At 33.9% G+C, this 14,973-nt stretch overlaps 2 protein-coding genes across 2 annotated transcripts; one reads left to right on the top strand and one right to left on the bottom strand.

Moving 5' to 3' along the window:
* Nucleotides 1–176: 176 nt before the first annotated feature.
* On the bottom strand, nt 177–1,047 carry LOC145629352 (protein CHLORORESPIRATORY REDUCTION 41, chloroplastic-like). Its single transcript, XM_081681929.1, has one exon. The coding sequence runs from the start codon at nt 959–961 to the stop codon at nt 272–274; it is 690 nt and encodes a 229-aa protein (XP_081538055.1). The 5' UTR covers nt 962–1,047; the 3' UTR covers nt 177–271.
* A 2,238-nt stretch (nt 1,048–3,285) lies between these two features.
* Nucleotides 3,286–12,481, top strand: LOC145627296 (polycomb group protein FIE1-like). Its single transcript, XM_081679690.1, has 14 exons — nt 3,286–3,589; nt 4,444–4,509; nt 4,588–4,710; nt 5,188–5,268; nt 5,338–5,430; nt 5,563–5,638; nt 7,286–7,365; nt 7,531–7,602; nt 8,306–8,365; nt 8,545–8,641; nt 10,061–10,124; nt 10,223–10,282; nt 10,378–10,492; nt 12,084–12,481. The coding sequence occupies exons 1-13, from the start codon at nt 3,413–3,415 to the stop codon at nt 10,436–10,438; spliced, it is 1,110 nt and encodes a 369-aa protein (XP_081535816.1). The 5' UTR covers nt 3,286–3,412; the 3' UTR covers nt 10,439–10,492; nt 12,084–12,481.
* The last annotated feature ends 2,492 nt before the right edge of the window (nt 12,482–14,973 follow it).

Here is a 14,973-nt window from a genome sequence, read left to right as displayed (position 1 = left end):
CAATGTCGCTGTTCTACCACCTCAAAGGTCCTCACCCCTTTTGGGTATGAAACAGGCATGTAAGTATGTAACTCTTCAAATCTCCATCTTACTATATTTGCCTAATTCATATTCTGACTTAAAATGTCGAGATGCAATATACTCCCTTAGATTACCTACTGTCAAAACAAAGGAAATTAAAATAGGAGCAACAATTTCCTGTAACTTAACTGACAAACTGTATTTTATAATTGTCAATTTACAACATTTCTCCTAGCTATTGAAACAATTATCAAAAAGATTTGGCAACCAGAATAGCTTGCCTACACCTAGCCTTAGCTTGTTCAAGCCTCTCATTAAGAGTTTCTTCTTTAACAGCAGCTTTAACCATTGCCAAATCCATCTCCATTAACTTCAACACTCTGAAAAGTTCAGTGACCATCCTATCTTCAACTTTGCCTTCATCTCTCAAGTCTTCTGCTTCTTCTCTTGCTCTTTCTGCTACTATCTCTCCTGCCTTAGCCAGCAGCTCTGTCGACCCGAATTCTCGACTCAACAACCCTTCAAACTTGTCCAAAAAATCCATGATCACATATCCTGTAGGCTTCTCTAGGTTGATGGGTTTGGTCCTCTTCCACCCTATCTCAAAGTTGGGAGGTTCCGGTTTTACGAGCTCTTTTCGAGCCTTTCGATCACGGATTATCTCGGACCGTCTTCTCTTCTCAATGGGAAACTTGTCTGCAGGAGTTGTGGCCTCATTCTCTGGGCTTGGTGTTGGAAAGTTGTCGGCTGCTACCTGTTCAGGTGGTGATGGTGAGGAGTTTGCAGTGCATTTTATTGAGAATGAATGAAGTTTCTGATGTGTTATTGGGAATGAAGGTGATAAGTGTGAAAATTTATGGGAAATTTGATTTGGGTGGTGAAAGAGGTTTATATGAAGGGTAGATGCTTGGGAGATAAATTGGAGAATGGAGGAAGCCATTGTTTGTTGTTGAAATGCACCAAAACATAATAGTAATTGGCTAAGATAAGGTTTATTTGTATATCTCCAATGCTTTTATTTGTGGGCCAAGGGTTAATTGCAAACTGATATGTTTTCAAATTAACCAATACATACAGAATACTATTGTAGTAGTATCATGATGCAATCGGTAGAAGATGCATTAACTGGGTGTATATTCATTCTTCTAAATATATACTACCTCCGTTTTTTATTAGTTGACAGACTTGACACGTTTTAACTTTAGCACTATTCACACACCTCCCTTTGATCATGTTTTGTGATTTATATGTAAATAAAAATATAGTCAATTGGAATCTCGTTAGATTTGTCACAATGTATATTTTCAAAATATCAACTTTTTATAATTTTTGCTTATTGGTAATTAAAGATATTAATGATTGAATTTGTGCATTGGCAAACGTGACTAAATCTCTATTTTTAATAGCAAAAATATTTCATTAATTAAAAGTCGTACGACATTTACTATAGAGATTCGATGTTAAAAAATACTGAGTACATAAGATATTGAATCAAATAATTTTCCTTCCTAAAAACTACGATCGTCGAGTAGATCTTACATTGTAAAACATCTCCCGCTTATATCGCTGGAAAATACAACCTTATTGGAGAGAGAATAATGTAACGATTTTTTGTAGCCGTGAGGATGATTTCTTTCTGATTCATCTATATGTATTTGAAAACTTAATAACTTTTTCACCAACGAAATAATTTTATGACAATCCATTAGATCTAATTCATGGATTAAAAAAAATTAAGAAATTTCTCCCTCAAATACAAGAGATAAACCTTGTCTTTCGAATGAGGTAAAAAAAAACCCTTATCTTTCGAAGGAAATTGGAATCCCTTTCTTTCGAGGGAGAAAAATTCCTCTCAGAAAAAGGAAACATTATTAAAAACCTAAAAATTGGAACAAAAAAAGTAATACTCCCCCCGTCCTTTTATTATAGTCCACTATTTCTTTTTTGGCAAATCAAAATTAAAGTCTGATTGTTAGAATTTTTTTCCTTTATAGTAAGTGTGTTTTACAATTTTAATCTCATTCTCCTAATTTAATCCCCAAATTATTCTCATTTTTTATTGATTTTTTTTTTATAACATTTAAAAAAAATTGGATGTACAATAAATATTGTGCATTCATTATAAAGTTACCCCTAAAATGAGCAAAAGTTACCCTAATATGAATTAAAGTTACTCTAACATAAATAAAGTTACGAAACATTTATGTTTTATTGATAAAAGTTACCCAAAAATTATAAAAGAGACCCTAAATTTGATAAAAAGTGGTGACCCACGATGTGCAGGAAATTACTGTACACCGGATGTATACAAAATTTATTCTAAATATTTTTGGCATTTATGAATCCACCAACATATGTTCTCCTTTTTTTTTTTTTAACCATATGTTCTCTCTCCTCAATTTTCTTCTTCTTAGGTATTTTTTCTTTTGAACATTTATTAACCTTTTTTATTTTTATTTTTATTTTCTCCATAATATAATTTAATACTTCCAATCACATGGTTTAAGAATTCCTGTGAAAAATGAAACTCTAATAAAAAACGAGGAAGCCCCAGTTCATCTTCATGATAAAAAAAAAACGTTTATTTTACGGCAATTTCGTAAATAAATCAATATAAAATCCCAGTCTTCATGGCGTTTCTGTAAATAAATCAACATTATTAGGGTCCACATTTGACAAAAATTTTTGATTTATTTACAACAAGTTGTGAGACACACGCAAATTGCGTGTGCAACATAAGAAATTACTATGCATGACTCGGTTTATAAATTGTTGAAATCATAGAGGTTAAAAGTAAGATATGAATACATTATAATGTTCGTGCAAAATATGATTTCCCTTAAAAAAAATTAATAAAATAAATAAATTAAAGGGTGGTAGGTTTTTTTTTTTTTTTTGGTAGTTATATTTTTAAAATTATGGTAATTTTCTTTTGAAAATTATAAAAGATGAAAGGGGTATTTTATGAAAGTGAAATTTATATCCCAAAACCCCCTTTCACTTTATATGTAGTATATTACTATAGATAATGCCACTAGATAAACGTTTTTCTGTTTATCATGAAGATAAAATTGTATTTTCTCTTAAAAAAAAAAAAAAAAAAAAAAAAAAAAAAACCGGAGGGAGTACGACAAGTAATTGATTTGACCCATTTTCTAGAACTAAAATCCGCGCCGGCAATTACTTAATTACCCGAATTGTCACTTTATTGACTATTAAGTGAAAATACATGCTCTTCAAAGTGTGTGTTTTTTTTCCGTCTCCTTGTTCCCTCTCTCTCCTTCCTCCCTGTTCTTCCCAATTGCAATTTCATAAAAACAAATTGCAAAAAGGGTTTAACAAAAAAATCAAATAAAATTAAAGGTAATAATCATAATTATTGCATTTGGAGATGGCTAAAATTCCAGTAGGGTGTGAACCAGTGGTGGGTTCTCTCAACACTCCCAAGAAGAAAGATTACAAAGTCACTAACAGACTTCAAGAAGGCAAACGCCCTTTATACGCCGTCGTTTTCAACTTCATCGATTCCCGCTTCTACAATGTCTTCGCCACTGTTGGTGGCAATAGGGTAACCCTTTACTTTTTTTGATTTGTTAATGTTTGATTTTGATTTTTGTGTAATTGTATTTTCTTGTAATTAATTAGACCCCTTTACCCAATTTTGATTGATTTGATTGAATTATTGAGTTGGTTGATATTTGTGACCTTTAATTATTGATAATTTAACTGACCCTTTTCGTAGGCAGTATTATATGGTGGTAATGTAAGGTACAATTGGTTGTTTTGATTTATTTTTAGCTTAAATTATGATTTATTTGCGGTTTGAGTGTTTGGTAAGCGGTAATAAATGGTGGTAAGGAAGGGAGATTATTTTTACTCACTTGGGTTGAAATTATCGATGGCCTAATCAACTCGAGGACCGCCTGTTTGGTAGGTGATAATAAATTGTAATAATGGAGAGAGGCCTCTACTCTAAAGTTAATATTAAGTCATTTGTAAAGCTTTAATTATGGTGTGATTCATGATGAAAATTCCATTTAGGATATTTTGTTATGAGTTTGATCATAAAGTTTTAGTCTTTGTCATAGGAATACACATTTGCCAAATTCTAATCTGTTGGTTGTTAATTTATATTTTTAGGTGATTTCAGCATAAAGGAAGAGTATGGAAAATAAATAGGAAGTTTTTTTTTTTTTTTTTTTTTTTTTTTTTTTTTGATGTAATTTTAACTACTCTTAGTTTTTAAAATGTTATACAAGATTTACTTTTGACTGACCACTGTGAGAATCTTTGTAGTTGGTCTTTTATATTTATTGTATTAGTCAAATTTGGAGCATAAACTCCGTGTTTATACACTTCACAATTGCAGGTTGTAGTTTATTCTTTATTAACAGTGAGTGTTAAATCCATATACTTCTCCAGGTAACTATTTATAGATGCCTTGAAGGTGGTACAATTGCTGTTCTCCAATCCTATGTTGACGATGATGTAAGAACAAACACTCTTTTGCACCTAACTTGAATATTTATCCATTTTAACTCTCAACTAATATTCCATATTGATCAGAAGGAGGAGTCTTTCTATACTGTCAGCTGGGCTTGTGATGTTGATCGTGCTCCACTGTTAGTGGCTGGTGGTAGCAATGGCGTAATTCGTGTAATTGATGTTGCACATGAGAAGATACATAAGGTACTATGTACTGAATGTGAGGCTTTTTATTTTTAATTTATTTATTTTTATTTTTTATATTTGGAGTAGTACACTAGTACTTGAACCTGACCTTGTGCAACAATAATTAACCTTAAATGCTGTGGGTTGATTAACTCGATTTCATGAAGTGCTGCTTTTGATATTGGTCATAATTTATGATTTGTACTAGGAGTTGGAGAAAGATATCTTTATAAGGATTAGTGATCATGATCTGTTACATGCTGGGCATTGTTTTTTCTCTACAGTTTCAACTGTGAAAATTTGCCTGCTTGGAATGAGTGATGCCGATTTCTTTGTAATTTTCCTTATTATCTGTAAATTTTCCCTTTATATATCTAATTTTTGCTGTTATTTGTGTTAGGGTGGTATGTTTGTAGTTTAGGTTTATCCCACTAGACATTCTCATTCAGGTATTCTTCACAAGCTAATTTTTTCAATGATCTTGAATGTTTACAGAGTTACGTTGGTCATGGAGACTCCATTAATGAAATCAAGACTCAATCCCTGAAACCATCGCTTATACTGTCAGCCAGCAAAGTGAGTACTTTGGAAAGTTGAAATTTTTGACTTGGTTAGAGTTAATAATTAATTATAAAATTGAATCAGGATGAATCAGTTCGTCTGTGGAATGTTCATACTGGAATATGCATTTTGGTATTTGCCGGAGCTGGGGGTCATCGTAATGAAGTCTTGAGTGTGGTGAGTTTTTGGTGTGATGATCTGGACCGTTCTCTTTGCACATGTTTCCCCCTTTCATTTGCTTGCAGTTTCTGTTGTGATGATGAAACAAATGATTCTCGTAGTGATTTTTTTCTTTTGTTTTTTGCTTAGGATTTCCACCCTTCTGATATTTATCGGATTGCAAGTTGTGGAATGGACAACACTATTAAGATCTGGTCAATGAAGGGTAATGGAATTTTCTCTGATATTATCTCTTCATGACATTATTATGGTAATAATTTTAAGTAGTATAAGTGTATAACTGTTGAACCAATTTTCTTGAATGGTAATGGAGCTTTTCCTCATCTCTCGCACTCCACCTGTAATGATAGTTGAAATTTGAAGAAAAGAAATCAAAGTTTATGATAAAAAATGATATAAAAAGGGGGAAGGAAAGAAGAGAGGAGTCAATAATAGAGAAAAATCGCATACTCTTTCACATTGTATCTTACTGTTTGTTCTCTGTGGTAGGACTGTAGGAGCACTGTGGTTGTGTTTATTTCTTCTGTTATGATATAGTTAGAGCTGGTTTAGGGCATACTTTTCCTCTAGAGCATCGGCATTCTCAGAATCTGTTTGTTTGAAGCAGGTCCTTGGTATTTAGTGGATTGTGGTAGATGAAGTTGTGCTGACCAAGGATATTTTGATGATGTATTTGAGACAAACAATTGCTGACCTACCACTGTAGATTTGCTTTAGTGAGCACACTTGTAGCCTGCTTGCTTGCTCTTTGGTCATTTACGGTTGTTGACCTTAGAAAAGAACCACGTTTTTTCTCTATTTCATCCAACTTTTATGTTTTAAGCAAATGATGCATATTACATTGTACCAGTTTCAATACCTCCTTCTGCAAAACATGGACTGCATTCTTTAATTCATCCTTACTTTGATAATCCATTTTATTTCTTCATTTACAGTTCCTTTCAGTTATGTTCTTGACGCTATGTAATATGCAAGCACGTGCATCTCCTGTAATCTATAGCATGGATATAGTCTTATTATGTGTCTCTTCCCTTCCCTTCCCCCTTCCCCCTATAGGCGAATAAGTTATAAAATGTGATAAGGTTTCCCAACTCTTAAATATACGTGTGACATTTGACACATGGACAAGGGTGTGAGATTTTGATGGGTATGTCATTATTTTGAACCATTTATTGGTTAAAAAAAAAATAATGTAAAAGGATTAGGAGGGTGAATAGAAAATTATGGGATATCAAGTTAACTTAAAGGGCCTGTTCTCTTCAGATTATTTTCAGTTCAGTTCTTAATTTCCTTCTCTCATAAAGTATTCAGTTCAGCTCAGTTCAGTCAATCAGAACAAGCCCTAGTATGTGTGTGATATATTTACAGATAAATTACATTTAAAGGCATATGCCATTATGCTGGGCTTGGATGCTTAATTTTAGGTTTAGCACATGCGCTGTTCTTATTTTTCCATGCATAGTTGTGACATGTTGAACTTTTCAACAAAAAGTGGCCTATGTTTGGCCCACAGCCCAACATGCCCAGTAACGTGCCATGCCATACCTTGGGCCAGCTTGGCCTGGTGTTAGTTTTAGTTTTGTCTGCTGGGCATGTGTTTTGTACTTTTGGGTGATAAAATAAAAGACTATTAGGTGAAGAAGGAAGGACAAGGAAATTTAGAGCTAGAACCTGCTCAAAATAATGATAGTAATCTACTTTCACAGTCTTTTGTGCTTCTCCAAAATAGAAGGAACCAGAACATAAGTGTGTGTGGTGTTTTCTGTCTGTTAATTGTTGCATATATTTTTTGCTGTTTCACAACTGTTATTTTTTAGTTCATTTACCCCCTTTTCCTTTGATTTTGTTGCAGAGTTTTGGACATATGTGGAAAAATCTTTCACATGGACAGATCTTCCATCAAAATTCCCTACAAAATATGTGCAATTCCCTGTAAGTGGATGATTCCCTACCTCCCATCATTGCTATATACCCAGTCAATCCCTGTTGTCTTTCATCTACCTGCTGTTATTTATATGTGTCCTCCCTTGCTTTATTCCCCATCATCTCTGAATGTTTCCATCTTGACCTAACATGATCACATTTTTTTTTTCTCAGATCTTTATTGCTTCAGTTCATACAAACTATGTTGACTGTACAAGGTGGCTTGGTGATTTCGTCCTTTCTAAGGTAAATGTTTTGTATATGTCATAAATTTTCATCTTTCTAACAATTTGTGTTTGTTTAGATTTAATTGGATGTTGGATAGGATATATAAAAGTGAAGTGAAGGAAAGAAAGTGAATTGTTTAGTATAGTTAGAAGGACTAGGAACTGAAAGGGTTGCGTTGTTTGGTTTTTAATTGTAAAGAAATCGGAGGAAAATGAAGGTTTTTTCCCCCTATAATTGGAAAGAAATAACTTACGAGTTTTAGGAGTCTTCCCATATTTTCCTCTCTTTTTTTAGCAGTTCCCTCTCCTTTCTGTCAACTGTCAAGTACCAAGTTAATCGTAAATTTTATGAATATTGATTAGTCTCTTTTGACTGTAATTATTTATTTATTTATTTATTTATTTTTAAAAAAACTTCTACAGGGATGAATGAATAGTGTTGTCCTGAAATTATGTATTGCTGACAGTCTGACACTGTAGATGTACATTCTGTTAATTTATTTTAGTGTTTTCCCCTCTCTTCTCTAATTAGCCTTTGCATTCTTAAAAAAACAAACAAAAAGAGATTGGACTTTTTGGATGAAGGGATCTGACAAACTTCTCTAAAATATGCCAATCATACATGATGTGAGAAGTTCAACTTTAATGTTATCTTGGCTGGATAGGCATGTAATATCGTAATGTGAATCTTCTGCTGATTATGTTGTTTATTTGTTGATCAGAGTGTTGACAATGAGATTATATTGTGGGAGCCAATTATGAAGGAGCAATCTCCCGGCGAGGTCAGTGCTGATGTTCTTTGTAATGTGATATTTGCAGAAGGCTGATTTGTCTACCATTTATTATCTATCATTATTGCAAGACATTCTTTGGTTTTTAAAATAGCTTGATGTTCTTTGACTGGACCCTGATTTTGACTTTTGATGAAAATTGTTAATGATTGATTTTCAATATTTTGTAGGGTTCAGTTGACATTCTTCAGAAATATCCTGTTCCTGACTGTGATATTTGGTTCATAAAGTTCTCATGTGATTTTCATTACAATGCTGTAGCAGCAGGTACTTTCAGCTCTCTTTTCATCGATCGTTTATTTTTAGTGGTGTTGGAGCATAATTTTGAAAGGATTAATGTTTGCGCTAACATGAATTTGATTAATGACAATCAAGAATAACGAAGAGCGAATAAAAGTAAGCAATGAAACATGAAAGAGTTTACCGTGGGAACCCAAGCGCCGGGAGAAAACCCACCAATCCAGTATGAAGTAATTCGATGATGAAGATGATTACAAGCTCCCAAACAACCATGAAAGCTCACATCTCTCTCTATTACCTCTTTTAAACCCTAAAAGTACGAATAAATGCAAGAGGCTTTTTTTTCTCTTAATCAATGTAACATCATGACCTAATTAATGATATAACATGAGCATATATAGTGCAAGGCATAATAAACATCCCTACGGTCGTAAAGCATCTACATCCTTTAATCGCAAAGAACGAAATTGCAAACTAGGTAAAACAGGGGCAGTTGGGTTCGGGCGAACCTGGCTTAGTTTGGGCAAACCACCAAGAGGTTCGGGCAAATCATTATTATTATATTATTATTTATTTTTTTTTTTTTTTTTTTGGGAATTCTTTGAACTTGTAAAGTTGTTATTATTATTATTATTATTAAATATTAATTGTTATTATTAAATATTAATTTTTAATAATATTATTATTAAATATTAATTTTTAATAATATTATTAATTCTAAATATTAATTATTATTTATTATTTAATATTAATCATCAAGAGCAGCGCAGGCAACAAGGCAGGGCACAGCAGAGCAGAACAGATTTCAGCATAGCGGAGCAGCTCTAAAGAACGGGTCCCTAGTGACTTATACTCGCTTTTCTCTTACAGTTTGGGCGAACCTCCCACATGTTGGGCCGAACTTTTTGGCAGGCAGACAACTCTTCATAAAATGGCCATACTTTCTTGTTTCTTGTTCAAATCGAGTTTATGACCAATTGTTGGAAAGCTCTTGAGACAAGCTATCACCTCTAACTTGAATCTTCTCAACATCATTTCTAGATTTTGAGATATGCTAATTGAAGTCAGTTAGTCAGCCCTTTGCCCTATCCATCATTGCTTAGCACCAAGCAATCAACCCATAGCTTAACTTCAAATCTTTGCATCCTTATGCCTTGAACCGTTCTCCTTACCTATCAAATCTAACAAGTTTTTGTCTTGTCCTCTCTTCCTATTGAATTCACCTCCTCCCCTCTCCCTGTCCTGCCGCCGGGGGGTGGGGGTGGGGAGAGGTAGAAGTGGAGGGGGATGCGTAGGATAATAGTTACAAATTAACAGATGATAACTCAAGTGCTTACTGTTGATAGATTGTACAGTTTTGCTGATTTGATATTTATTTTATTTATATAATGTTCTTTATGTATCAATATTCTGTTTTTCTAGGTCATTAATACTATTTTTTCCCAGGCAATAGGGAAGGGAGGATCTACATCTGGGAGCTGCAATCCTGCCCCCCTGTTCTGATTGCAAAGTATGTTTTTTGTAGATTTGACGTTGGTTTTTCTAGGATGAATTTATCGTGCTAGTTATTGGGTCTTCATCATCATCAACATTCTCTTTTTCTATTAGGCTCTCACATCTCCAATCAAAATCACCTATTAGACAAACTGCCATGTCATTTGATGGAAGGTAATGAAGACTTCGTAGTCAAAATCTTTGATAAAAATTGACTTCCTGATATATTTTGTGTATGAAATATGCTGAAAATGATCTTTCATCTGCAGCACTATTCTAGCTTGCTGTGAAGATGGAACAATCTGGCGATGGGATGCAGTATCTTCTTAGATTTGAAGCGAGCTGTTTGTCAAAATATTTCCAATCTACCATAAAAGTTAAAAGGTTAGCCCACTTTCCAAGTTTCCAGTGCATATGACCTTTGTATTACTTGCTCATGTGCTATAAGATTGTACTGTTTATGGTTGTGATTAGAAGTGTACATTCAATAATTCGGTTATGGTACTCAGACCTAAATATCCTAAAAATGTGGCAATATAGAGTATTTTTATCAGGATGCATGCTGAATATAAAAGTAGCACAACGGGTAAGTATTATTTCCATTATCATAATTGGCGTTTAATTCAGTCACTAGGCTTACGTTGAGAGTTGAATTGGATGTGGATGTCAAATGTATGCAACTATACTCCTAGTCCTAAGTAATACACTTGCCTTGATTGACTTGTTACATCCTGAAATAAGGAATGGAGGATATAGCAAGGGTTTTACATAATCCATTGTTGAACTATGTTCATTTTACAGTGGAGATGAAACAAATGACTTAGAGAGAAATCTAATTTTTGATGATTTAGGGATATTTCATAGTTGGAAGACGCACCAGTAAGAGTTGGGAGCAAGGGATCTTAAAAGAGGCCGAGGAAGATCAAAATTGAATTAGATGGGAAAAGTTGAGAAAAACATGAAGTTGGCCGATCCCATCTTTTGGGATTAAGGCTATGAATGTTGTTGGGTACATTTTAAAAGTTTTGGAATTATAAAAATTTTATTTAAAAAACTAATTAGCGAATTAGTATTATTATTTAGCGTATTATGACCCCAAAATATCATATTACAAAAAACCGTGAAACCATTATAATACTCCCACCTAGCGTATTGCATATTCATATTTGCTCCACGTACTAGAGTGTATTACGAATTAGGTAACACTGGTTAGGAGTATCTGCAATGTCTGGTAGTATATGGACACATCACTGTCTGAAATGAATTCATGCATGTGTAATCTGAGAGTCATCTACAAAAGTCTACATGAAGGAATTGACATCATGGTTCAAGACTTGGGATTTGTGGCTTGAATTTCGGGAAGGATCCGAATGTGATATATACCTAGGTGGGTGCTAAAGTGTTTTTGCGAGAATGATTATTCATTACTGTTGATTTAGAGTTGAACTGTTAATATGTAATAAAGCAACGATATGAAGGGGAAATGAGGTTATGGTGCTATTTTTATAGGACAGGCAACGGGCATCTGCAAACAGTTAACAACCTCATCTTTGAGCGGGGTGGGTGTTTTGTGTTGTATTGGAGCTGGAGATAATCAATAGTCTTTAAAGTTTATACTTGTATTAAAGCAGAAACTATTTCCCATTCTACATGAAGTTATCAACAGGAGTCTGAGATTTAATGATGGGAGTTCTTTTCTATACTGTTAATTGGGATTTGTTTGTTAATTTTTTAGTAAAAGTTTTCCTTCATAAATTATGGTTTTCATGATAATATATATGTTATGTTATTTTAGAAACAGCTGCTAGAGGGGGCATATATATATTGTTTCTATTTTAAAATCATTATAATATTTTATAAGGTGGTTTTCAACATAGCAAACCTTATTTTATTCACTTCTGATAAATTATTTTCTCTATGTTCTTAGAGAACATTGCACGTATGACTAAAACTTATATTTTCTGTTTACGTGAAGGATTCTGAACGAAGTCTGATATGTCCACTTCTGTGAAATGAAGAGAGCCATTAGCAGCACCAAAGGCTAGCAGAGCTGTGACGGTAGATCAACAATTGTGGAGGCAAAATGTATGAGCAGATATTATTGTGATTCTGTCATGAATAGGTAGCTCAATCGGAGGATGTTCTGAATCTTATTTGTGTCAGCGCAGCAATGTTGTACCGTGTATTAGGATACTTCTTTTGTCTGCTATTTTAGTGTGGGGTTCTGGGTCAGTTTGGGGTCAGTGCTAGGAAGACTGTAGATTTGAATCAGGTGATTGTAATAGATATTAGAGAGCTAGCTGACCTGTTCATTATACCAGGAACTCAGAAAGAGTTTTATAATTTCTCATCATGGAATTGTTCTCTTGTTTTTCTTAACTTCTCCCAACTTATACAAAGTATATTATATGTATTTCACAATGGTATACCTTCTAACTTTGGTGACCAAAGGGGTTCCATCCTTAGTTCGCCCTCCTCCCTCATCTGTGAATTTCCTCTTGTGATAACTAAATGCTTTCAAAATTGTGATTCCTCAACGATGACTGTAAAATATGGTGCTTGCTTATAGCCAAGTTTTCACTTGTAGGATTTTATAGGTTCTGCAATCCTAAATAATGCCGGTCGTCACTTTTTACTTATATGCTTATTTGCATAACCATCTCTTGAATCATTAACCTTGCTGGACTTCTTTATTTGGCGAAAAGGAATCGATCAAGGATCTCTTTCCTTGCACAGCACAGGAATCGATCGAGGATCTCTTACCTAAATGGAATCATTAACCTTGCTGGACTTCTTTATTTGGCGAAAAGGAATCGATCGAGGATCTCTTTCCTTGCACAACACAGGTATGCTTTTCTGCCATTACACCCATTATTATTTTCCAGTTCTTCTAGGAGAATTGGCGCGTACTGTTAATAAAATGACTGCTCACCATCTATTTTTCCTGTGAATCAGACATGTTGTAATATGACAACTAGCGCATCCTTCTTGGTATACACGGACGTGTCTCTTACCTAGATGGTAACTGTGTACCTATAAAACAAGGTGAACAGTAACTGGTTTATGCTTCCATTCTAATTCTATTGATCAGTGATAATTCTATATTTTCTTAATCAAAGTCCTCACAGTAGGGAAAACCTGATAAGCTGCCCTTTTCTTCTTTTTTGGTTAATTTTTGTGCAAATTTTGCTATAAGCTTATCTCTTATCAGATTAATTGATGGTCATTTCTATATAAGATAGTACTGCCTTTATATGGAAATGCTTTGCAAATTGTATTACTTTCTTATAGTGTAAGTATATATCATAGTTTTATTTGAAGAGCATTTTTTAGTAGTTGGACTATTTATTTTCATCCTCACTAACAGTTGAGTAGGGGCATCTTGAAAAGTCTGATCTTGAACCATTGTTAAGCTTGGGTTTTTGACCCTTCCAACATATATCTACGATTTTAAACAAGCTCCTTCAGAATGAGAAATTTGACCAATTAAGCCCAAGTATGTCAAGTGACATTCCATTAAACCATTAGCATTAAATAGAGTAATCCACCAACAGCAAAGAAGTCATCATTCATCTTCTCAAAATTATGTGCTCATCTTTTTTCTACAAAAATAATCATGTGGTTAGTCCTTGTTCAAAGGAATGCTATTAGATATTCTTTGTATTGCATGGTTAGTAATGAGGATCAGAAGGTTTTCTTTTGGTATGGTTATTGAAAGGCTAAAAACTATCTAATGTATCAGTAATCTGTTCATGGATGCTAACAAGACAAAATTTTCTGAGTGATTCATTTTGTCAAGGTTATATCTTATTGTTATCAACTAAGGTTATTTCTTGTGTGTCATTAGATCATATCAAATTATGCTCCTAAGGGATCATTTAACTGACTAATTATTGTCTTATTTAAACAAATTATGTGTTAGGTGTGCCCCACCTGTAGGGTAGTTATAAATACATGTTTAATATGGGTGGATGGGGTGTGGGGTGAGGGGTGGGGACTGGGGACTGAGGGAAGATGGTTGGTGACTTGGTGAGTGGTAAGAATAGGAATGTTTGAATTATATTGGTCTCTATAAGAATGTTGTTGCCAAAGAGTTTTGCTAGTCAATTTATTCTTAGAAAATGCTCAGAACATGGTCTAAGATTTTTTTTTTCCAGCCAAAAGAACCAACACCTTACAAAGAGCTTTTCACCATTCATTGTATGTTTTTACTGGCTTTAGTGATCTACCATTTGTTGTTTTATACCTTAGTTATTTCGAATTGAAAATTGTAGGAGGCAGACAAATTTGTATAATTTACAACTAAAAAAGGCCTATTAATGCCTTATAACATGAGAGTTGAAGTATAACACGTGCAACTGAGCTATTGCTGCAGCTCTTACATACATTTGCTGCTAGACTTACTATTCCTGGATGCTTTAACCAAGATAGTGGATAGATACTTCAATGCAAATGTGTTGTCCATGCTGGTTTGTTCTACCTCATGTGATTAATGAATGATCTGTGATTAAGATAGATCATCCATTTTGGTTGATTGAAGTGTGCTGATACATGTGCAATAGCGGGACGCTGCTGGCTTCTTGTAACTAGTAAGTGTTGCAGCTGTTTCTGCCAAGGAGACTATTTTGTAAGATGTATAAACTTCTGGTTAAGCTATTACCTTCAGTAAATAGGGAGAGGCGAAATCAAATCCAGTCAATAGAAAAGGTATGCTTCTATCACTGTAATCTTTCACTGCTTTGCATCGTTATAATGTCTTTATTTGTCATCATTAAGTGACTCTTTGTTCATTAATACTCGTAATATTTGTTATAATCAAGAAAAAAAAATATCAAACTCATTTTTTCCCAGGTGGGAACAGGAGA

The sequence above is a fragment of the Chenopodium album genome, chromosome 4, assembly GCF_948465745.1.
Source record: "Chenopodium album chromosome 4, dcCheAlbu1.1, whole genome shotgun sequence".
Classification (NCBI taxonomy): domain Eukaryota; kingdom Viridiplantae; phylum Streptophyta; class Magnoliopsida; order Caryophyllales; family Amaranthaceae; genus Chenopodium; species Chenopodium album.
Note: the sequence above shows the minus strand (reverse complement) of the source record. Positions and strands in the feature narration are given on the sequence as shown.